General features: G+C 56.1%; 1 protein-coding gene across 1 annotated transcript; it reads right to left on the reverse strand.

Annotated features, from left to right (window-relative positions):
• Positions 1 to 1,101: 1,101 nt before the first annotated feature.
• arl2 (ADP-ribosylation factor-like 2) lies at positions 1,102 to 22,336 on the reverse strand. The gene is made up of 5 exons (XM_070868294.1): positions 22,237 to 22,336; positions 15,075 to 15,185; positions 9,321 to 9,483; positions 4,247 to 4,327; positions 1,102 to 2,008 (listed from the first exon to the last, which is right to left on the reverse strand). Exons 1-5 carry the CDS (start codon positions 22,299 to 22,301, stop codon positions 1,874 to 1,876), a joined length of 555 nt encoding a protein of 184 aa, XP_070724395.1. The 5' UTR covers positions 22,302 to 22,336; the 3' UTR covers positions 1,102 to 1,873.
• Positions 22,337 to 23,783: the final 1,447 nt, after the last annotated feature.

Consider the following 23,783-nt stretch of genomic DNA (forward strand, 5'->3'; position numbering starts at 1 on the left):
ATAAGGGAGTCAAGGGTTATGGGGAGCGGGCGGGGAAGTGGAGCTGAGTCCATGATCAGATCAGCCATGATCTTATTGAATGGCGGAGCAGGCTCGAGGGGCCGAATGGCCGACTCCTGCTCCTATTTCTTCTGTTCTAAGAAAGCTGCGGACTGCAGGAAAATATCAATTTACTGGTCAGTGGCAAATGGAATTGAATCGGATAAGTGTGAGGGAATGCATTTGGGGAGGGCTAACAAGGCAAAGGGAATACACATTAAATGGTAGGACACTGAGAAGTGTAGAGGAACAGAGGGACCTTGGAGTGCAGGTCCACAGATCCCTGAAGGTAGGCGGCCAGGTAGATAAGGTGGTTAGGAAGGCATACGGAATACTTGCCTTTATTAGCCGAGGCATAGAATACAAGAGCAGGGAAGTTATGCTTGAACTGTATAAAACACTGGTTAGACCACAGCTGGAGTACTGCGTGCAGTTCTGGTCACCACATTACAGGAAAGATGTGATTGCACTGGAGAGGGTACAGAGGAGATTTACGAGGATGTTGCCAGGACTGGAGAATTTTAGCGATGAGGAAAGATTGGATAGGCTGGGGTTGTTTTCTTTGGAACAGAGGAGGCTGAGGGGAGACCTGATTGAGGTGTATAAAATGATGAGGGGCCTGGATAGAGTGGATAGGACGGACCTGTTTCCCTTGGCAGAGGGGTCAACAACCAGGGGGCATAGATTTAAAGTAATTGGGGGGAGGTTTAGAGGGGATTTGAGGGGAAATGTCTTCACCCAGAGGGTGGTGGGGGTCTGGAACTCACGGCCTGAAAGGGTGGTAGAGGCAGAAACCCTCACCACATTTAAAAAGTACCTGGATGTGCGCTTGTGACCTACAGGGCTACGGACCCAGAGCGGGAAAGTGGGATTCGGCTGGGTAGCTCTTGGTCGGCCGGCGCGGACACGATGGGCCGAAATGGCCTCCTTCCGTGCTGTAAATTTCTGAGATTCTGTGATAAGTGGGAGGGGAAAATGAGGTGCAGAGATTGTGCCGAGACCGGACGGGATGAATTCAGTGCTGCCAACATTAAACTAGACAAAGTACACAATATGGAATGGTTCGATAGAGTTTTTGAAATTTAATGTTCTAAACTATAAAATAATTTAAACAAGAATGAACCCACGTGTGGCGTTATTGGTGGGCCTTCCACTGACTGACCACTGGGTGGCTCCATGGTGCTGGACCTGGGCCTACTCACCGTCACCACAGGAACTGTGGCCACAAAACCAACAGGAAAAGCTCGGCAAGGCCACGCTGGCATCACATGCCGCCATTCACCGTGCCCACCATCAACAGCGAGAAAGGGGGGAGAGGGAGCGACAGGGGGGGCCGGGGGAGCGAGAGAGGGGCAGGGGGAGAGAGAGGGGGCAGGGGGAGAGAGGGGGGCAGAGAGAGAGAGAGGGGGGCAGGGGGAGCGAGGGGGGGGCAGGGGGAGAGAAAGAAAGGGGGAGAGGGAGCGAGAAAGGGAGGAGAGCAAAAAGAGAAAAAAGTGGAGAGAGAGGGAGAATGTCCTCTGCTTTGCTGAGTGGGGAAACTGAACACAGTGTAAAAATTAAAATGACGGTGTAAATCACAGTTGGTCAAACAAACAATCCATCTTTCGAGAACCGAGCCCCCATGCCTTGTTGGAAACACATTTATATTTATACAAGGTGAAATTTTGATGCCCGTAAAGTCGAGGCATGTTTGGTTGGAGAGTTACGATTCCGTTTATTCTGTTGTAATATCCCCATGTCTCCTCACAATAAAAGCCCAGGCGGGTGTGTCTGACAGGCAGTGTTACCGATGGGCCACAGCTGTCTGGGTGACAGGCGGCGGTGAGGGTTAGGCTCAGTCCACGGTGAATATTCTGCAGGAGATGTCGTCCAACAGCCAGTCGATTCCGAGCAGCAGGTTCTCCCCAGTCACTGCGCTGCAATCGCGGATACACCAGTGGTGCGTCTTAATACCGTCCAGGTCCAAGGCCTGAGGAGCAAAGGAGTGCGGGCAGGCAGTGAAAAAATACCATTCAACAACTTGCAATTATACAGCGATCTAACGCAGTAAAACATCCCGAGGCAACTATCAAACAATATTTGACGCTGAGCTACACGGGCAGTGTTGGTGTTCAGAGGGACCTGGGGGTCCTTGTCCACCAATCACTGAAAGTTAACCTGCAGGTACACCAAGTGATTAAAGCAAATGGTACGTTGGGGTTTATTACAGGAGGGTTTGAGTATAAGAGTAAAGACGTCTTACTGCAATTATACAGGGCCCTGGTGAGACCACACCTGGAGTATTGTGCACAGTTTGGGTCTCCTTACCTAAGGAAGGATATACTTGCCATTGAGGGAGTGCAGCGAAGGTTCACCAGACTGATTCCTGGGATGGGGGGATTGTCCTATGAGGAGAGATTGAGCAGACTGGGCCGATATTCTCTGGAGTTTAGAAGAATGAGAAGTGATTTCAACAAAATTCTTACAGGGCTTGACAGGGTAGATGCAGTGAGGGTGTTTCCCCCGGGCTGGGGAGTCTAGAACCAGGGGTCACACAGTCTCAGGATAAGGGGTCGGCCATTCAGGACTGAGATGAGGAGGAATTTCTTCACTCAGAGGGTGGTGAATCTTTGGAATTCTCTGCCCCAGAGGGCTGTGGAGGCTCAGTCATTGAGGATATTCAAGGCTGAGATCGAGAGATATTTGGATATTAAGGGAATCGAGGGATCGGGCGGGAAAGTGGAGTTGAGGTCAAAGATCAGCCGTGATCGTATTGAATGGCGGAGCAGGTTAGAGGGGCCGAATGGCCGACTCCTACTCCTATTTCTAATCAAGCGATATTGGGACAGGTGACCAAAATCGAGGTTAAAGAGGTAGGTTTTAAGGGCAACATAAAGGAGACTTGGTAGAGAGACGGAGAGGTTCAGGGAGGGAATTCCAGAGCTTAGGGCCCAGGCAGCCGAATACAAGACATTGAGGGATTTGGACCAATACGCCTGGAGAGAGATGGGGAGGGGGAAAGACCGAAAGGGCCTATCCGAAGGCCACCAGACCTATCCGCCATTGCTCCCCAACCCCTGAGCTACGCGCCACAGGCAGGTACAACAACAACTTGTATTTATATAGCGCCTTTAATGTAGTAAAATGTCCCAAGGCGCTTCACAGGAGGATTATGGGATAAAAACAATTTTGATACCGAGCCACATAAGAAGAAATTAGCGCAGGTGACCATTGGTCAAAGAGGGAGGTTGTAAGGAGCGTCTTGAAGGAGGAAAGAGAGGTGGAGAGACGGAGAGATTTAGGGAGGGAGTTCCAGAGCTTGGGGCCCAGGCAGCTGAAGGCACGGCCACCGATGGTGGAGCGATTATAATCAGGGATGCTCAGGAGGGCAGAATTAGAGGAGCACAGAGATCTCGGGGGGTTGTGGGGCTGGAGGAGATTACAGAGATAGGGAGGGGCGAGGGCCAGGGAGGGATTTGTAAACAAAGATGAGAATTTTGAAATTGAGGCGTTGCTTAACCGGGAGCCAATGTAGGTCAGTGAGCACAGGAGGTGATGGGTGAGCGGGACTCGCGAGTTAGGACACGGGGCAGTGAGCACAAGGGGTGATAGGTGAGCAGGACTCGGTGCGAGTTAGGACACAGGGCAGTGAGCACAGGGGGTGATGGGTGAGCGGGACTCGCGAGTTAGGACACGGGGCAGCGAGCACAGGGGGTGATAGGTGAGCAGGACTCGGTGCGAGTTAGGACACAGGGCAGTGAGCACAGGGGGTGATGGGTGAGCGGGACTCGGTGCGAGTTAGGACACGGGGCAGCGAGCACAGGGGGTGATGGGTGAGCGGGACTCGGTGCGAGTTAGGACACTGGGCAGCGAGCACAGGGGGTGATGGGTGAGCGGGACTCGGTGCGAGTTAGGACACGGGGCAGCTGAGATTTTGATCACCTCTAGTTTACGTCGGGTAGAATGTGGGAGGCCGGCCAGGAGTGCGTTGGAATAGTCAAGTCTGGAGGTAACAAAGGCATGGATGAGGGTTTCAGCAGCGGATGAGCTGAGGCAGGGGCGGAGACGGGCGACGTTACGGAAATAGGCGGGTTTAGTTATGTTGCTGGTATGTGGCCAGAAGCTCATTTCAGGGTCAAATATGGACACCAAGGTTGCAATCAGTCTGGTTCAGCCTCAGACAGATGCTGGGGAGAGGGATGGATTCAGTGGCTTAATGGCTCCTTACATCTTTAATGGCATCTGAAGACAGTGCTCCGGGCAAGTCCTGTTTGTTCGCAAACACCAAGAGTGTCGCTCCCGCCAGACGCTGGAGGAAGAGGAACATATATCAGAGAGTAAGTTTTAACAATGCTTCACCCTCCCATCTGTCACCCACCCGCACCAGCTCCCCTGCACTGCCCCAGCCCCAACCACCCCCGTCCCAGGCAGACTGCCCCTCCATCACCCACCCAGGGGTACTGAGGCCAACTCCAGTACCCTGAGCACTCCCCTGGCTGAATCTGGCCGACTCAACACCGACCTGGGGCCAGTTTATCATTCACACAACAAAAAGTAAACTTTTCATTTTGTACAGTTTTTTGATTCCAGTTAACGTAGCGCTGTCCCTTTAATAACAATCAGACGCAACAAGATGTGCCGACATGACGCGAGAGAGAGCTTGGGGTTTCATTCTCTCCCTGGCCTAATCTAAGAGAGTGGTTACAGTCCAGTCTGCGCTAATTAGTAATAAAATGTATCACTTGTAATAAATAACAGGTTAACAAATGGATTCAAATTTTAAAAATAGACTTGCATTTATATAGCCCCTTTCACGACCTGAGGACGTCTCAAAGCGCTTTACAGCCAATGAAGTACTTTTGGAGTGTAGTCACTGTTGTAATGTGGGAAACGCAGCAGCCAAATTACGCACAGCAAGCTCCCACACACAGCAATGTGATAATGACCAGATAATATGTTTTAGTGATGTTGGTTTATAGAACAGAATCACAGAAATTTACAGCACGGAAGGAGGCCATTTCGGCCCATCGTGTCCGCTCCGGCCGACCAAGAGCTACCCGGCCTAATCCCACTTTCCCGCTCTCGGTCCGTAGCCCTGTAGGTTACAAGTGCACATCCAAGTACTTTTTAAATGTGGTGAGGGTTTCTGCCTCTACCACCCTTTCAGGCCGTGAGTTCCAGACTCCCACCACCCTCTGGGTGAAGACATTTCCCCTCAAATCCCCTCTAAACCTCCCCCCAATTACTTTAAATCTACGCCCCCTGGTTGTTGACCCCTCTGCCAAGGGAAACAGGTCCGTCCTATCCACTCTATCCAGGCCCCTCATCATTTTATACACCTCAATCAGGTCTCCCCTCAGCCTCCTCTGTTCCAAAGAAAACAACCCCAGCCTATCCAATCTATCCTCATCGCTAAAATTCTCCAGTCCAGGCAACATCCTCGTAAATCTCCTCTGTACCCTCTCCAGTGCAATCACATCTTTCCTGTAATGTGGTGACCAGAACTGCACGCAGTACTCCAGCTGTGGTCTAACCAGTGTTTTATACAGTTCGAGCATAACCTCCCTGCTCTTGTATTCTATGCCTCGGCTAATAAAGGCAAGTATTCCGTATATCTTCTTCACCACATTATCCACCTGGCCTGCTACCTTCAGGCATCTGTGGACCTGCACTCCAAGGTCCCTCTGTTCCTCTACACTTCTCAGTGTCCTACCATTTAATGTGTATTCCCTTGTCTTGTTTGCCCTCCCCAAATGCATTACCTCACACTTCTCCAGACTGAATTCCCACCTGACCAGTTCTGCCCACCTGACCAGTTCATTGATATCTTCCTGCAGTCCACAGCCAATGTTAGTATCATCTGTAAGCTTCTTAATCATACCTCCTTACATTGAAGTCTAGATCATTGATATATATATCACAAAAAGGTTGAGGGATAAATATTGGCCCAGGACACCAAGGAGGATTCCTCTGCTCTTCTTCCAATAATGGCCATGGGATCTTTTACATCCTTGGTTTAACGTCTCACCCGAAAGACTGTAGCTCCGACAGTGCGGCACTCCCTCAGTACTGCCCCTCCGACAGTGCGGCGCTCCCTCAGTACTGCTCATCCGACAGTGCGGCGCTCCCTCAGTACTGCTCATCCGACAGTGCGGCGCTCCCTCAGTACTGCCCCTCCCACAGTGCGGCGCTCCCTCAGTACTGCCCCTCCCACAGTGCGGCACTCCCTCAGTACTGCCCCTCCCACAGTGCGGCACTCCCTCAGTACTGCTCATCCGACAGTGCGGCGCTCCCTCAGTACTGCTCATCCGACAGTGCGGCGCTCCCTCAGTACTGCCCCTCCCACAGTGCGGCGCTCCCTCAGTACTGCCCCTCCGACAGTGCGGCGCTCCCTCATTACTGCCCCTCCCACAGTGCGGCACTCCCTCATTACTGCCCCTCCCACAGTGCGGCACTCCCTCAGTACTGCCCCTCCGACAGTGCGGCACTCCCTCATTACTGCCCCTCCCACAGTGCGGCACTCCCTCAGTACTGCCCCTCCCACAGTGCGGCACTCCCTCAGTACTGCCCCTCCCACAGTGCGGCTCTCCCTCAGTACTGCCCCTCCCACAGTGCGGCGCTCCCTCAGTACTGCCCCTCCGACAGTGCGGCTCTCCCTCAGTACTGCCCCTCCCACAGTGCGGCACTCCCTCAGTACTGCCCCCCGACAGTGCGGCACTCCCTCAGTACTGCCCCTCCGACAGTGCGGCGATCCCTCAGTACTGCCCCTCCGACAGTGCGGCGCTCCCTCAGTACTGCCCCTCCGACAGTGCGGCACTCCCTCAGTACGGCCCCTCCGACAGTGCGGCGCTCCCTCAGTACTGCCCCTCCGACAGTGCGGCGCCCTCAGTACTGCCCCTCCGACAGTGCGGCGCCCTCAGTACTGCCCCTCCGACAGTGCGGCGCCCCCTCAGTACTGCCCCTCCCACAGTGCGGCTCTCCCTCAGTACTGCTCCTCCCACAGTGCGGCACTCCCTCAGTACTGCCCCTCCCACAGTGCGGCTCTCCCTCAGTACTGCCCCTCCGACAGTGCGGTGCTCCCTCAGTACTGCTCCTCCCACAGTGCGGCTCTCCCTCAGTACTGCTCCTCCCACAGTGCGGCACTCCCTCAGTACTGCCCCTCCCACAGTGCGGCTCTCCCTCAGTACTGCCCCTCCGACAGTGCGGTGCTCCCTCAGTACTGCCCCTCCGACAGTGCGGCTCTCCCTCAGTACTGCCCCTCCCACAGTGCGGCTCTCCATCAGTACTGCCCCTCCGACAGTGCGGTGCTCCCTCAGTACTGCCCCTCCGACAGTGCGGCACTCCCTCAGTACTGCTCCTCCCACAGTGCGGCTCTCCATCAGTACTGCCCCTCCGACAGTGCGGTGCTCCCTCAGTACTGCCCCTCCGACAGTGCGGCTCTCCCTCAGTACTGCCCCTCCCACAGTGCGGCTCTCCCTCAGTACTGCTCCTCCCACAGTGCGGCACTCCCTCAGTACTGCCCCTCCCACAGTGCGGCACTCCCTCAGTACTGCCCCTCCCACAGTGCGGTGCTCCCACAGTACTGCCCCTCCGACAGTGCGGCGCTCCCTCAGTACTGCCCCTCCGTCAGTGCGGGGCTCCCTCAGTACTGCCCCTCCCACAGTGCGGCGCTCCCTCAGTACTGCCCCTCCCACAGTGCGGCACTCCCTCAGTACTGCCCCTCCCACAGTGCGGCGCTCCCTCAGTACTGCCCCTCCGACAGTGCGGTGCTCCCTCAGTACTGCCCCTCCGACAGTGCGGTGCTCCCTCAGTACTGCCCCTCCGACAGTGCGGCACTCCCTCAGTACTGCCCCTCCCACAGTGCGGCACTCCCTCAGTACTGCCCCTCCGACAGTGCGGCGCTCCCTCAGTACTGCCCCTCCCACAGTGCGGCGCTCCCTCAGTACTGCCCCTCCCACAGTGCGGCACTCCCTCAGTACTGCCCCTCCCACAGTGCGGCACTCCCTCAGTACTGCCCCTCCCACAGTGCGGCACTCCCTCAGTACTGCCCCTCCCACAGTGCGGCACTCCCTCAGTACTGCCCCTCCCACAGTGCGGCTCTCCCTCAGTACTGCCCCTCCCACAGTGCGGCGCTCCCTGAGTACTGCCCCTCCGACAGTGCGGCACTCTCTCAGTACTGCCCCTCCGACAGTGCGGCACTCCCTCAGTACTGCCCCTCCGACAGTGCGGCACTCCCTCAGTACTGCCCCTCCGACAGTGTGGCACTCCCTCAGTACTGCCCCTCCCACAGTGCGGCTCTCCCTCAGTACTGCCCCTCCGACAGTGCGGCACTCCCTCAGTACTGCTCCTCCCACAGTGCGGCTCTCCATCAGTACTGCCCCTCCGACAGTGCGGTGCTCCCTCAGTACTGCCCCTCCGACAGTGCGGCTCTCCCTCAGTACTGCCCCTCCCACAGTGCGGCTCTCCATCAGTACTGCCCCTCCGACAGTGCGGTGCTCCCTCAGTACTGCCCCTCCGACAGTGCGGCACTCCCTCAGTACTGCTCCTCCCACAGTGCGGCTCTCCATCAGTACTGCCCCTCCGACAGTGCGGTGCTCCCTCAGTACTGCCCCTCCGACAGTGCGGCTCTCCCTCAGTACTGCCCCTCCCACAGTGCGGCTCTCCCTCAGTACTGCTCCTCCCACAGTGCGGCACTCCCTCAGTACTGCCCCTCCCACAGTGCGGCACTCCCTCAGTACTGCCCCTCCCACAGTGCGGTGCTCCCACAGTACTGCCCCTCCGACAGTGCGGCGCTCCCTCAGTACTGCCCCTCCGTCAGTGCGGGGCTCCCTCAGTACTGCCCCTCCCACAGTGCGGCGCTCCCTCAGTACTGCCCCTCCCACAGTGCGGCACTCCCTCAGTACTGCCCCTCCCACAGTGCGGCGCTCCCTCAGTACTGCCCCTCCGACAGTGCGGTGCTCCCTCAGTACTGCCCCTCCGACAGTGCGGTGCTCCCTCAGTACTGCCCCTCCGACAGTGCGGTGCTCCCTCAGTACTGCCCCTCCGACAGTGCGGTGCTCCCTCAGTACTGCCCCTCCGACAGTGCGGCACTCCCTCAGTACTGCCCCTCCGACAGTGCGGCGCTCCCTCAGTACTGCCCCTCCGACAGTGCGGTGCTCCCTCAGTACTGTCCCTCCGACAGTGCGGCACTCCCTCAGTACTGCCCCTCCCACAGTGCGGCGCTCCCTCAGTACTGCCCCTCCGACAGTGCAGCGCTCCCTCAGTACTGCCCCTCCCACAGTGCTCTTTTCCTTTAAGTTTACCTCTTCCTCGAGCAGCACCAGAAGCTCGCGCTTGCAGTCGTCCAGACGCAGTCGATCAGCACTGTCCACCACCCAGATCAGTCCGTCCGTGCTCTCAAAGTAATTCCGCCAGTAGGAACGCAGTGACTTCTGGCCTCCCACGTCCCAGATATTCAGCTTGAAACTGGGGAGGGGAAGGCAATGAGGTCAGTGCAGCGACGGGAATTCCGCCCCCCCCCCACCCCCCCGACACCGTCTCACCACCCCCCAAACCCCCCCGGGTCACCCCGACACCTCCCACTGCTTCTAGACAACGGACTGACAACCTGCTCCCAGGCCATGGCCAGCATGGGTCCTTCAATCAGACCTCAACTGATGGGAGGCAGTATATTGGTAACGTCACTGGACCAGTAATCCAGAGCCCTGGACTAATGATCGGGAGACGTGATTTCAAACCCCACCACAGAGCTGGGGGATTTAAATTCAGCTAATTAAATAATGTGGAATAAAAATCCAGCATCAGTAATGGTAACCTTGAAAGTACCGGATTGTCGGAAAATCCCAACTGGTTCACTCTTGTCCTTTTGGGAAGGAAATCTGCCGCCCTTACCCGGTCTGGCCAATATGTGACTCCAGACCACGGCAATGTGGTCAACTCTTAACTGCCCTCTGAAATGGCCCAGCGAGACACTCCGTTGTATAAAACGGCTCACCACCACCTTCTCAAGGGCAATTAGGGATGGGCAATAAATGCCGGCCTTGCCAGCGATGCCCACATCCCGGGAATGAATTTTTTTTTAAAACCTCGATTAACGACCACACACTGCCCCCCCCCCTCCGTGAGTGTGATTGTGTGTGTATGTGAGAGAGTGTGAGTGTGTGAGAGAGGGGGCTGTGTGAGTGTGATTGTATATGTGTGTGTTTGTGTGTGTGTGTGATTATACATGTGAGTGAGTGAGTCTCGGTGAGTGTGTGTCTCGGTGAGTGAGTGAGTCTCGGTGAGTGTGTGTCTCGGTGAGTGTGTGTCTCGGTGAGTGTGTGTCTCGGTGAGTGTGTGTCTCGGTGAGTGCGTGTCTCGGTGAGTGCGTGTGTCTCGGTGAGCGTGTGTCTCGGTGAGTGTCTGTCTCGGTGAGTGTCTCGGTGTGTGTGTGTCTCGGTGAGTGAGTGTGTCGGTGAGTATGTGCCTCGGTGAGCGTGTGTCTCGGTGAGTATCTCGGTGGGTGCGTGTCTCGGTGAGTGAGTGTCTCGGTGAGTGTGTGTCTTGGTGTGTATCTCGGTGGGTGTGTGTCTCGGTGAGCCTGTGTCTCGGTGAGCCTGTGTCTCGGTGAGTGTCTGTCTCGGTGAGCCTGTGTCTCGGTGAGCCTGTGTCTCGGTGAGTGTGTGTCTCGGTGAGCCTGTGTCTCGGTGAGCCTGTGTCTCGGTGAGCCTGTGTCTCGGTGAGTGTGTGTCTCGGTGAGCCTGTGTCTCGGTGAGCCTGTGTCTCGGTGAGCCTGTGTCTCGGTGAGTGTGTGTCTCGGTGAGCCTGTGTCTCGGTGAGCCTGTGTCTCGGTGAGCCTGTGTCTCAGTGAGCCTGTGTCTCAGTGAGCCTGTGTCTCGGTGTGTGTCTCGGTGAGCGTGTGTCTCGGTGAGCGAGTGTCTCGGTGTGTGTCTCGGTGAGCGTGTGTCTCGGTGAGCCTGTGTCTCAGTGAGTGTGTGTCTCGGTGAGTGTGTGTCTCGGTGAACGTGTGTCTCGGTGAACGTGTGCCTCGGTGAGTGTGTGTCTCGGTGAACGTGTGTCTCGGTGAACGTGTGTCTCGGTGAACGTGTGCCTCGGTGAGTGTGTGTCTCGGTGAGCCTGTGTCTCAGTGAGTGTGTGTCTCGGTGAGTGTGTGTCTCGGTGAACGTGTGTCTCGGTGAGCCTGTGCCTCGGTGAACGCGTGTCTCGGTGAACGTGCGTGTGCCTCGGTGAGCGTGTGTCTCGGTGAGCGTGTGTCTCGGTGAATGTGTGTCTCGGTGAGCGTGGTGAGCGTGTGTGTCGGTGAGTGTGTGTCTCGGTGAGAGTGTGTGTCGGTGAGTGTGTGTCGGTGAGTGTGTGTCTCGGTGAGAGTGTGTGTCGGTGAGTGTGTGTCGGTGAGTGTGTGTCTCGGTGAGAGTGTGTGTCGGTGAGTGTGTCTCGGTGAGTGTGTGTCGGTGAGTGTGTCTCGGTGAGTGTGTGTCTCGGTGAGCGTGTCCCAGTGTGTGTCTCGGTGAGAGTGTGTCTCGGTAAGAGTGTGTCTCGGTGAGAGTGTCTCGGTGAGAGTGTGTCGGTGAGTGCGTGTCTCGGTGAGAGTGTGTCTCGGTGAGCGTGTGTCTCGGTGAGTGTGTGTCTCGGTGAGCGTGTCTCGGTGAGCGTGTCTCGGTGAGTGTGTGTCTCGGTGAGAGTGTGTCCCAGTGTGTGTCTCGGTGAGAGTGTGTCGGTGAGTATGTCTCGGTGAGAGTGTCTCGGTGAGCGTGTGTCTCGGTGAGCGTGTCCCAGTGTGTCTCGGTGAGAGTGTGTCTCGGTGAGAGTGTCTCGGTGAGCGTGTGTCGGTGAGTATGTCTCGGTGAGCGTGTGTCTCGGTGAGCGTGTGTCTCGGTGAGCGTGTGTCTCGGTGAGCGTGTCCCAGTGTGTCTCGGTGAGAGTGTGTCTCGGTAAGAGTGTGTCTCGGTGAGAGTGTGTCTCGGTGAGAGTGTCTCGGTGAGCGTGTGTCGGTGAGTGCGTGTCTCGGTGAGTGCGTGTCTCGGTGTGTGTGTGACTCGGTGAGAGTGTGTCTCGGTGAGAGTGTGTCTCGGTGAGCGTGTCTCGGTGAGAGTGTCTCGGTGTGTCGTGTCTCGGTGTGTGTCTCGGTGAGAGTGTGTCTCGGTGAGTGTGTCTCGGTGAGCGTGTGTCTCGGTGAGTGTGTCTCGGTGAGCGTGTGTCGGTGAGTGTGTCTCGGTGAGAGTGTGTCTCGGTGTGTCGTGTCTCGGTGTGTGTCTCGGTGAGAGTGTGTCTCGGTGAGCGTGTGTCTTGGTGAGAGTGTCTCGGTGAGACTGTCTCGGTGAGCGTGTGTCGGTGAGAGTGTCTCGGTGAGCGTATGTCGGTGAGCGTGTCTCCGTGAGTGCGTGTCTCGGTGAGAGTGTGGCTCGGTGAGCGTGTGTCTCGGTGAGAGTGTGTCCCAGTGTGTGTCTCGGTGAGAGTGTGTCTCGGTGAGATTGAGAGTGTGTCTCGGTGAGTGTGTGTCTCGGTGAGCGTGTCTCTTGGTGAGAGTGTGTCTCGGTGAGAGTGTGTCTCGGTGTGTGTCTCGGTGAGAGTGTGTCTCGGTGTGTGTCTCGGTGAGTGTGTGTCTCGGTGAGTGCGTGTCTCGGTGTGTCTCGGTGAGTGTGTCTCGGTGAGTGCGTGTCTTGGTGAGAGTGTGTCTCGGTGAGAGTGTGTCTCGGTGTGTGTCTCGGTGAGAGTGTGTTTCGGTGAGCGTGTGTCTCGGTGAGAGTGTATCTCGGTGAGTGTGTCTCGGTGTGTGTCTCGGTGAGAGTGTCTCGGTATGTGTCTCGGTGAACGTGTGCCTCGGTGAGTGTGTGTCTCGGTGAGCCTGTGTCTCAGTGAGTGTGTGTCTCGGTGAGTGTGTGTCTCGGTGAACGTGTGTCTCGGTGAGCCTGTGCCTCGGTGAACGCGTGTCTCGGTGAACGTGCGTGTGCCTCGGTGAGCGTGTGTCTCGGTGAGCGTGTGTCTCGGTGAATGTGTGTCTCGGTGAGCGTGGTGAGCGTGTGTGTCGGTGAGTGTGTGTCTCGGTGAGAGTGTGTGTCGGTGAGTGTGTGTCGGTGAGTGTGTGTCTCGGTGAGAGTGTGTGTCGGTGAGTGTGTGTCTCGGTGAGAGTGTGTGTCGGTGAGTGTGTCTCGGTGAGTGTGTGTCGGTGAGTGTGTCTCGGTGAGTGTGTGTCTCGGTGAGCGTGTCCCAGTGTGTGTCTCGGTGAGAGTGTGTCTCGGTAAGAGTGTGTCTCGGTGAGAGTGTCTCGGTGAGAGTGTGTCGGTGAGTGCGTGTCTCGGTGAGAGTGTGTCTCGGTGAGCGTGTGTCTCGGTGAGTGTGTGTCTCGGTGAGCGTGTCTCGGTGAGCGTGTCTCGGTGAGTGTGTGTCTCGGTGAGAGTGTGTCCCAGTGTGTGTCTCGGTGAGAGTGTGTCGGTGAGTATGTCTCGGTGAGAGTGTCTCGGTGAGCGTGTGTCTCGGTGAGCGTGTCCCAGTGTGTCTCGGTGAGAGTGTGTCTCGGTGAGAGTGTCTCGGTGAGCGTGTGTCGGTGAGTATGTCTCGGTGAGCGTGTGTCTCGGTGAGCGTGTGTCTCGGTGAGAGTGTGTCTCGGTGAGCGTGTGTCTCGGTGAGCGTGTCCCAGTGTGTCTCGGTGAGAGTGTGTCTCGGTAAGAGTGTGTCTCGGTGAGAGTGTGTCTCGGTGAGAGTGTCTCGGTGAGCGTGTGTCGGTGAGTGCGTGTCTCGGTGAGTGCGTGTCTCGGTGTGTGTGTGACTCGGTGAGAGTGTGTCTCGGTGAGAGTGTGTCTCGGTGAGCGTGTCTCGGTGAGAGTGTCTCGGTGTGTCGTGTCTCGGTGTGTGTCTCGGTGAGAGTGTGTCTCGGTGAGTGTGTCTCGGTGAGCGTGTGTCTCGGTGAGTGTGTCTCGGTGAGCGTGTGTCGGTGAGTGTGTCTCGGTGAGAGTGTGTCTCGGTGAGAGTGTGTCTCGGTGTGTCGTGTCTCGGTGTGTGTCTCGGTGAGAGTGTGTCTCGGTGAGCGTGTGTCTTGGTGAGACTGTCTCGGTGAGCGTGTGTCGGTGAGAGTGTCTCGGTGAGCGTATGTCGGTGAGCGTGTCTCCGTGAGTGCGTGTCTCGGTGAGAGTGTGGCTCGGTGAGCGTGTGTCTCGGTGAGAGTGTGTCCCAGTGTGTGTCTCGGTGAGAGTGTGTCTCGGTGAGATTGAGAGTGTGTCTCGGTGAGTGTGTGTCTCGGTGAGCGTGTCTCTTGGTGAGAGTGTGTCTCGGTGAGAGTGTGTCTCGGTGTGTGTCTCGGTGAGAGTGTGTCTCGGTGTGTGTCTCGGTGAGTGTGTGTCTCGGTGAGTGCGTGTCTCGGTGTGTCTCGGTGAGTGTGTCTCGGTGAGTGCGTGTCTTGGTGAGAGTGTGTCTCGGTGAGAGTGTGTCTCGGTGTGTGTCTCGGTGAGAGTGTGTTTCGGTGAGCGTGTGTCTCGGTGAGAGTGTATCTCGGTGAGTGTGTCTCGGTGAGAGTGTGTCTCGGTATGTGTCTCGGTGAGAGTGTGTCTCGGTGAGTGCGTGTCTTGGTGAGAGTGTGTCTCGGTGAGAGTGTGTCTCGGTGTGTGTCTTGGTGAGAGTGTGTCTCGGTGAGAGTGTGTCTCGGTGTGTGTCTCGGTGAGAGTGTGTCTCGGTGTGTGTCTCGGTGAGTGTGTGTCTCGGTGAGAGTGTATCTCGGTGAGTGCGTGTCTCGGTGTGTCTCGGTGAGTGTGTCTCGGTGAGTGCGTGTCTTGGTGAGAGTGTGTCTCGGTGAGAGTGTGTCTCGGTGAGAGTGTGTTTCGGTGAGCGTGTGTCTCGGTGAGAGTGTATCTCGGTGAGTGTGTCTCGGTGTGTGTCTCGGTGAGAGTGTGTCTCGGTATGTGTCTCGGTGAGAGTGTGTCTCGGTGAGTGTGTGGGGGCTCAGTCGCACACCGGGTGACCTGCTCACTCTGCAGCAAAGGCCCCATTTACTGACCCCCGGCGGGAACAGGCGCAGAGTAGCAGCGTGGACAGACAGGCGATGCGCTGCGTGCAGGCGCCCTTACTTCCTGTGCTCCAGTGTCTTGATGTTGAAGCCCAGCGTGGGGGAAATTGTGTCAATGTCCTCGCCGTTAAACTTTTTCAGGATGGTGGTTTTCCCAGCGTTGTCCAGACCGCTGGAGGAACATTAAGGAACCGGGAACATCAAAATTTTGGTGCATGTTTAACTCGTGCAGGGAACAGGACAGGGGTGGTGGGAGGGACTGAACCCTTCTGCGTTTTGTGGCCCGGTGTCAGCATCGAGCACAGCGAGTTCGATTCTGGCAAAGTCCTGCTCTCCTCCCCACCACCTGCCCGCCCCCCACCCTCTCAGCTGCTCCAAGCGCTGTACCCCAACACCAGCTGGTGACTCTACATCCACCCGTGTCAACTCCACTCACTGCCACCGTGAACAGCTTAGCAGAGCCTCAGGGGACTCAAGAGAGGCAGCAGTATCATCTGTGCTGGACCAGAGGATACACGCCCAGGGCAGTGGTCTCTCCGTCTGCCATTACCCTTGGGGGAAATGGGGCTGTGTGGAGCCAACGCCTGTGCCCCTGGAGCCTGTTACACAGAAACAGGAGGCGGCCATCCAGCCCCTCGAGCCTGTTACATTAGGAACAGGAGGTGGCCATTCAGCCCTTCGAGCCTGTTACACAGGAACAGGAGGCGGCCATCCAGCCCCTCGAGCCTGTTGCACAGGAATAGGAGGGGGCCATTCAGCCCCTCGAGCCTGTTACACAGGAACAGGAGGCGGCCATCCAGCCCCTCGAGCCTGTTACACAGAAACAGGAGGAGGCCATTCAGCCCCTCGAGCCTGTTACATAGGAACAGGAGGAGTTCACGGGATTGGGGGTAAGATATTAGCATGGCTAGAGGATTGGCTAACTAACAGAAAACAAAGTCAGGATAAATGGTTCATTCTCTGGCAACCAGTAACCAGTGGGGTGCCGCAGGGATCAGTGCTGGGACCCCAACTATTTACAATCTATATTAACGACTTGGATGAAGGGACTGAGTGTAACGTAGCCAAGTTTGCTGACGATACAAAGATGGGAGGAAAAGCAATGTGTGAGGAGGGCACAAAAAATCTGCAAAAGGACATAGACAGGCTAAGTGAGTGGGCAAAAATTTGGCAGATGGAGTATAATGTTGGAAAGTGTGAGGTCATGCACTTTGGCAGAAAAAAAATCAAAGAGCAAGTTATTATTTAAATGGAGAAAGATTGCAAAGTGCCGCAGTACAGCGGGACCTGGGGGTACTTGTGCCTGAAACACAAAAGGATAGTATGCAGGTACAGCAAGTGATCAGGAAGGCCAATGGTATCTTGATCTTTATTGCAAAGGGATGGAGTATAAAAGCAGGGAAATCTTGCTACAGTTATACAGGGTATTGGTGAGGCCACACCTGGAATACTGCGTACAGTTTTGGTTTCCATATTTACGAAATGATATACTTGCTTTGAAAGCAGTTCAGAGAAGATTCACTCGGTTGATTCCGGAGATGAGGGGTTTGACTTATGAGGAAAGGTTGAGCAGGTTGGGCCTATACTCATTGGAATTCAGAAGAATGAGAGGTGATCTTATGGAAACGTCTAAGATTATGAGGGGGCTCGACAAGGTGGATGCAGAGAGGATGTTTCCACTGATGGGGAGACTGCAACTAGAGGGCATGATCTTAGAATATAAGAACATAAGAATTAGGAACAGGAGTAGGCCATCTAGCCCCTCGAGCCTGCTCCGCCATTCAATAAGATCATGGCTGATCTGGCCGTGGACTCAGCTCCACTTACCCGCCCGCTCCCCGTAACCCTTAATTCCCTTATTGGTTAAAAATCTATCTTTGACTTGAATACATTCAATGAGCCAGCCTCAACTGCTTCCTTGGGCAGAGAATTCCACAGATTCACAACCCTCTGGGAGAAGAAATTCCTTCCCAACTCGGTTTTAAATTGGCTCCCCCGTATTTTGAGGCTGTGCCCCCTAGTTCTAGTCTCCCCTACCAGTGGAAACAACCTCTCTGCCTCTATCTTGTCTATCCCTTTCATGATTTTAAATGTTTCTATAAGATCACCCCTCATCCTTCTGAACTCCAACGAGTAAAGACCCAGTCTACTCAATCTATCATCATAAGGTAACCCCCTCATCTCTGGAATCAGCCTAGTGAATCATCTCTGTACCCCCTCCAAAGCTAGTATATCCTTCTTTAAGTAAGGTGACCAAAACTGCACACAGTACTCCAGGTGCGGCCTGACCAATACCTTATACAGTTGCAGAAGGACCTCCCTGCTTTTGTACTCCATCCCTCTCGCAATGAAGGCCAACATTCCATTCACCTTCCTGATTACCTGCTGCACCTGCAAAGTAACTTTTTGGGATTCATGCACAAGGACCCGCAGGTCCCTCTGCACCACAGCATGTTGTAATTCCTCCCCATTCAAATAATATTCCCTTTTACTGTTTTTTTTCCCAAGGTGGATGACCTCACACTTTCCGACATTGTATTCCATCTGCCAAACCTTAGCCCATTCGCTTAACCTATCCAAATCTCCTTGCAGCCTCTCTGTGTCCTCTACACAACCCGCTTTCCCACTAATCTTTGTGTCATCTGCAAATTTTGTTGCACTACACTCTGTCCCCTCTTCTAGGTCATCTATGTATATTGTAAACAGTTGTGGTCCCAGCACTGATCCCTGTGGCACATCACTAACCACTGATTTCCAACCGGAAAAGGACCCATTTATCCCGACTCTCTGCTTTCTGTTCGCCAGCCAATTCTCTATCCATGCTAATACATTTCCTCTGACTCCGCGTACCTTTATCTTCTGCAGTAACCTTTTGTGTGGCACCTTATCGAATGCCTTTTGGAAATCTAAATACACCACATCCATCGGTACACCTCTATCCACCATGCTCGTTATATCCTCAAAGAATTCCAGTAAATTAGTTAAACATGATTTCCCTTTCATGAATCCATGCTGCGTATGCTTGATTGCACTATTCCTATCTAGATGTCCCGCTATTTCTTCCTTAATGATAGTTTCAAGCATTTTCCCCACTACAGATGTTAAACTAACCGGCCTATAGTTATATGGGGCCGCCCATTTAAAACAGGGATGAGGAGAAATTTCTTCTCTCAGAGGGTTGTAAATCTGTGGAATTCGCTGCCTCGGAGAGCTGTGGAGGCTGGGTCATTGAATATATTTAAGACAGAAATAGACAGTTTCTTGAGCGAAAAGGAGATAAGGGGGCGGGCAGGGAAGTGGAGCTGAGTCCATGATCAGATCAGCCATGATCTGATTGAATGGCGGAGCAGGCTCGAGGGGCCTTATGGCCTACTCCTGTTCCTATTTCTTATGTTCTTATTCAGCGTGTTACATTCGGAACAGGAGGAGCTCATTAGCCCCTCGAGCCTGTTACATTAGGTACAGGAGGAGGCCATTCAGCCCCTCAAGCCTGTTACATTAGAACAAGAGGAGGCCATTCAGCCCCTCGAGCCTGTTACATTAGGTACAGGAGGAGGCCATTCAGCCCTTCGAGCCTGTTACATTGGGAACAGGAGGAGGCCATTCAGCCCCTCGAGCCTGTTACATTGGGAACAGGAGGAGGCCATTCAGCCCTTCGAGCCTGTTACATTGGGAACAGGAGGAGGCCATTCAGCCCCTCGAGCCTGTTACACAGGAACAGGAGGAGGCCATTCAGCCCTTCGAGCCTGTTACATTAGGAACAGGAGGAGGCCATTCAGCCCTTCGAGCCTGTTACATTAGGAACAAGAGGAGGCCATTCAGCCCCTCGAGCCTGTTACACAGGAACAGGAGGAGGCCATTCAGCCCTTCGAGCCTGTTACATTAGGAACAGGAGGAGGCCATTCAGCCCCTCGAGCCTGTTACACAGGAACAGGAGGAGGCCATTCAGCCCTTCGAGCCTGTTCCACCATTCAACTGGATCATACCTGATCTGTACCTTAACTCCATCTACCCGCCTTGGTTCCGTAACCCTTAATACCCTTACCCAACAAAAATCCTGCAATCTCAGTTTGAAATTTCCAATTGCCCCCTGGCCTCAGCAGCTTTTTGGGGAGAGTTCCAGAGTCCCAGCACCCTTTGTGTGAAGAAGCTTCCTGACATCATCCCTGAACGGCCGGGCTGATTTTAAGGTGACGCCCCCTTGTTCTGGATTCCCCCCACCAGAGGGAATAGTTTCTCTCGATCTACCCCATCGAATCCTTTAATCTTCTCAAACACCTCGATTAGATGGCTCCTTAATCTTCTACACTGGGCGTAATACAAGCCCAGTCTGTGCAACCTGCCCTCGGGATTTAACTCTTTCCGCCCAGGTATCATTCTGGTGAATCTGCCCTGCTCCCCCTCCGAGGCCGATATATCCTCCCCGAGGGTCGGGACCCAAGTGAACACGTCACTGCAGAATTGGTAGGTGAAAAAAGATCACAGTCCATCCAGTTCGCCTTCCACCACTCACCACATTGTCATGTTCCAAACTTGTTAATTTTGCACTAATGTGCTGCACATATTTCGCATTGTTACCAAATACTACACTGATGCCTCAATACTGCATTGGTTTTAATACTGAAACTGGGGTTTCCCACTGTAGTAACCGGGTCCAAGAACATAAGAAATAGGAGAGGAGTCGGCCATTCGGCCCCTCGAGCCTGCTCCACCATTCAATAAGATCACGGCTGATCATCGACCTCAACTCCACTTTCCCGCCCGATCCCCATATCCCTTGAGTCCAAAAATCTATCGATCTCAGCCTTGAATATACTCAACGACTGAGCCTCCACAGCCCTCTGGGGCAGAGAATTCCAAAGATTCACCACCCTCTGAGTGAAGAAATTCCTCCTCATCTCAGTCCTAAATGGCTGCCCCTTTATCCTGAGACTGTGTGACCCCTGGTTCTGGACTCCCCAGCCCGGGGGAAACACCCTCCCTGCATCTACCCTGTCAAGCCCCCTCAGAATCTTATGTTTAAATGTGATCACCTTTCATTCTTCTAAACTCCAGAGAGTATAGGCCCGTTCTACTCAATCGCTCAAGGATCAGTCTGGTGAACCTTCGCTGCACCGCCGCTAAGGCAAGTATATCCTTCCTCAGATAAGGAGACCAAAACTGTGCGCAGTACTCCAGGTGTGGTCTCACCAGGGCCCTGTACAGTTGTAGCAAGGCTTCCTTACTCTTGTACTCTAACCCTCCAACAATGAAGACCAACATGCAATTTGCCATTCTAATTGCTTGTTGTACCTGCATGTTAACTCTCTAGGGCAGCTAAGTCTCTCTGAACACCAACATTTAATGTGCAGTCTCCATCACACATGCCGCATGCTCTTCCCCCAGATCAGGCCCTCCTGCCCAATCCTGGGTCACGCCTTTCCCCCCCAATCGCACGTCGGGCACACTCCCCTTAGCTCTACCCCAGCACACACCCCCTCAGGCTACCTCCAATCTTGGGCAGCGCCCACTGGCCCCACCACTCCCACGGTCACACCCCTCGCTCCCCCTGGCCACATCCTTCACTCCCCCGGCCACACCCCCAATCCCCCTGGCCACACCCCCAATCCCTCTGGCCACACCCCCAATCCCCCTGGCCACACCCCTCACTCCCCGGCCACACCCCCAATCCCTCTGGCCACACCCATCATTCCCCTGGCCACACCCCCAATCCCCCTGGCCACACCCCTCGCTCCCCCTGGCCACACCACCAATCCCCCTGGCCACACCCCTCGCTCCCCCTGGCCACATCCCTCACTTCCCTGGCCACACCTCTCGCTCCCCCTGGCCACACCCCCAATCCCCCTGGCCACACCCCCAATCCCCCTGGCCACACCCCTCACTCCCCCAGGCCACACCCCCAATCCACACTCCCAATCCCCCTGACCACACCCCCAATCCCTCAGGCCACACCCCCAATCCCTCTGGCCACACTCCCAATCCCCCTGGCCACACCCCTCACTCCCCCTGGCCGCACCCCCAATCCCCCAGGCCACACCCCTCACTCCCCCAGGCCACACTCCCAATCCCTCTGGCCACACCCCCAATCCCCCAGGCCACACCCCTCACTCCCCCAAGCCACACCCCTCACTCCCCCAAGCCACACCCCCAATCCCCCTGGCCACACCCCCAATCCCCAAGGCCACATCCCTCACTCCCCCTGGCTACACCCCTCACTCCCCCAAGCCACACCCCCAATCCCCCAGGCCACACCCCTCACTCCCCCAGGCCACACCCCCAATCCACACTCCCAATCCCTCTGGCCACACCCCCAATCCCCCTGGCCGCACCCCCAATCTCACAGGCCACACCGCTCACTCCCTCAAGCCACACCCCTCACTCCCCCAAGCCACACCCCCAATCCCCCTGGCCACACCCCCAATCCCCAAGGCCACACCCCTCACTCCCCCAAGCCACACCCCCAATCCCCCTGGCCACACCCCTCACTCCCCCAAGCCACACCCCCAATCCCCCTGACCACACCCCCAATCCCCCTGGCCACACCCCTCACTCCTCCAAGCCACACCCCCAATCCCCCTGACCACACCCCCAATCCCCCTGGCCACACCCCTCACTCCCCCAAGCCACACCCCAATCCCCCTGGCCACACCCCTCGCTCCCCCTGGCCACACCCCTCACTCCCCCAGGCCACACCCCCAATCCCCCTGGCCACACCCCTCACTCCCCCAAGCCACACCCCCAATCCCCCTGGCCACACCACCAATCCTCCAAGCCACACCCCTCACTCCCCCTGGCCACACCCCTCACTCCCCCAAGCCACACCCCCAATCCCCCTGGCCACACCCCTCACACCCCCAATCCCCCTGGCCACACCCCTCACTCCCCCAAGCCACACCCCTCCCCCCCAAGCCACACCCCCAATCCCCCTGGCCACACCCCTCACTCCCCCAGGCCACACCCCCAATCCCCCTGGCCATACCCCTCGCTCCCCCTGGCCACACCCCCAATCCCCCAGGCCACACCCCCAATCCCCCTGGCCACACCCTCGCTCCCCCTGGCCACACCCCCAATCCCCCAGGCCACACCCCCAATCCCCCAGGCCTGCGGCCTCCTGTTAGGCCGCTCTGAGGCGGGCGGTGATCCCAGGCGCGGAGCCGGTGGGCAGGGCTCCCTCCCCTCACTGCCCGCCCCCCTCCGGCCCCGGCCCCACCGGGTGAGGATACAGCATCAACAGCCGCACTTCGCGCTCCTTCTGCTTCATCTTCTTCAGGATGCTGAGCAGCCCCATCCCGCCGTTCCTGCTCCCCGCTGCTGATTGGTCTCCCGCTCCGTCACTCAACCCCCGCGGCCCAGCGCCCGCCCCCCGTCCGCGCTCATTGGCTCACACGCCCGCCTCTCCCCGCTGCTGATTGGTCTCCCGCTCCGTCACTCAACCCCCGCGGCCCAGCGCCCGCCCCCGTCCGCGCTCATTGGCTCACACGCCCGCCTCTCCCCGCTGCTGATTCTTTGTCCGTCCCGTCACTCAACCCCCGCGTCTCAGCACCCGCCCGCCGCCCATTGGCTCCGTCACCCACTCCCCGCCACCGATTGGTCCGCCGCCGTCACTCAATTCCCCCCCGCTGCGTGCCCCGTCCCGCCCCCTAGTTACCGGCCTTTTCGCCAACAAGTGTCAGTGAGTGGGCAAGAGAGCCCTCCCCGGTCTGAGGCTCCCCGCGTCAGCGCCACCTGCAGCTCGCCGCCCAGACTGACCCTGGCTGCCAAGGTTGCTTTTTGTGGAAAGACTTTGTTACATCTGAGCCAGGGTGTCCCTGGAGATGGAGCACGCGGTGTCCACCGGTACGCTCGCGGCACTTGGCCTTCCACGAGAGGTGGGTGCCGGAGGGATTGGAGTGCATCATCACCCCCGGCAACCACATTTTAATTTGATTTAAGGTTACGGTAAAAAGTTTAATTTGTTTATTTGTCGGTTCTAGCGCCCCCTGGCACTTGATTTTTACTTTAAACTAAAATAGTTCTCCCAAAACACTTCACAGCCAATGAAGTAGTGTTGTAATGTAGGAAACGCAGCAGCCAATCTGCGCACAGCAAACTTCCACATACAGCAACGTGGCACACCGCAGTCGGGGTTGAATCTCGTCGTCAATGCCTGCGAATGTCCCCAGCATCGAAGCACTGACCACACTCGGATCAGCCCCGCTGGGCAGGCCACATAGTTCGCATGCCGGACACGAGACTCCCAAAGCAAGCACTCTGCTCGGAACTCCTACACGACAAACGAGCCAAAGGTGGGCAGAGGAAACGTTACAAGGGCACCCTCAAACTCTACCTGATAAGGTGCAGCATCCCCACTGACACCTGGGAGTCGCTGGCCAAAGACCGCCACAAATAACCTTCCGGAAATACTAGGGGACCGAGTGTAAAGTCCTGTCCCTGCAGTACAGACTTACACAACATGCTGAAGTCAAGGTCACTCTGGACCTGCACCTTTATTTCACAGCTCTTGAGTGCCACACTTGCCTGAGACCTGCCTTTATATACCTGTGTGGAACAGGTACGCAGTGTCTCCTGCAAGTGCACCCCTGGTGGTAAGGTATGCTTGTGGTTACAGGTCATATCTAGTTACAGTCATGTATAGCATGGTAAGATACAGTTATGTACAAGGTCTTATTGTCTTTATAGGTTCAGTCTCTCAGGTGGTCTCCGCTCTCGCTTGGAGCGTCTTAGTTGTGGTTCAGTTGTTTGCCTTGGTGCCTGTTTTTCTTTCGGTGTG

The sequence above is a fragment of the Pristiophorus japonicus genome, chromosome 27, assembly GCF_044704955.1.
Source record: "Pristiophorus japonicus isolate sPriJap1 chromosome 27, sPriJap1.hap1, whole genome shotgun sequence".
In the NCBI taxonomy this organism is placed as follows: Eukaryota; Metazoa; Chordata; class Chondrichthyes; family Pristiophoridae; genus Pristiophorus; species Pristiophorus japonicus.

Coding starts and splice junctions, on each gene's coding strand:
- arl2 (XM_070868294.1), bottom strand. CDS start 22,301: ATGGGGCTGCTCAGCATCCTGAAGAAGATGAAGCAGAAGGAGCGCGAA. Junction 15,186..22,236: donor GAAGTGCGGCTGTTGATGCT/GTATCCTCACCC, acceptor ATGTTCCTCCAG/CGGTCTGGACAACGCTGGGA. Junction 9,484..15,074: donor AAGACACTGGAGCACAGGAA/GTAAGGGCGCCT, acceptor TCCCCTCCCCAG/TTTCAAGCTGAATATCTGGG.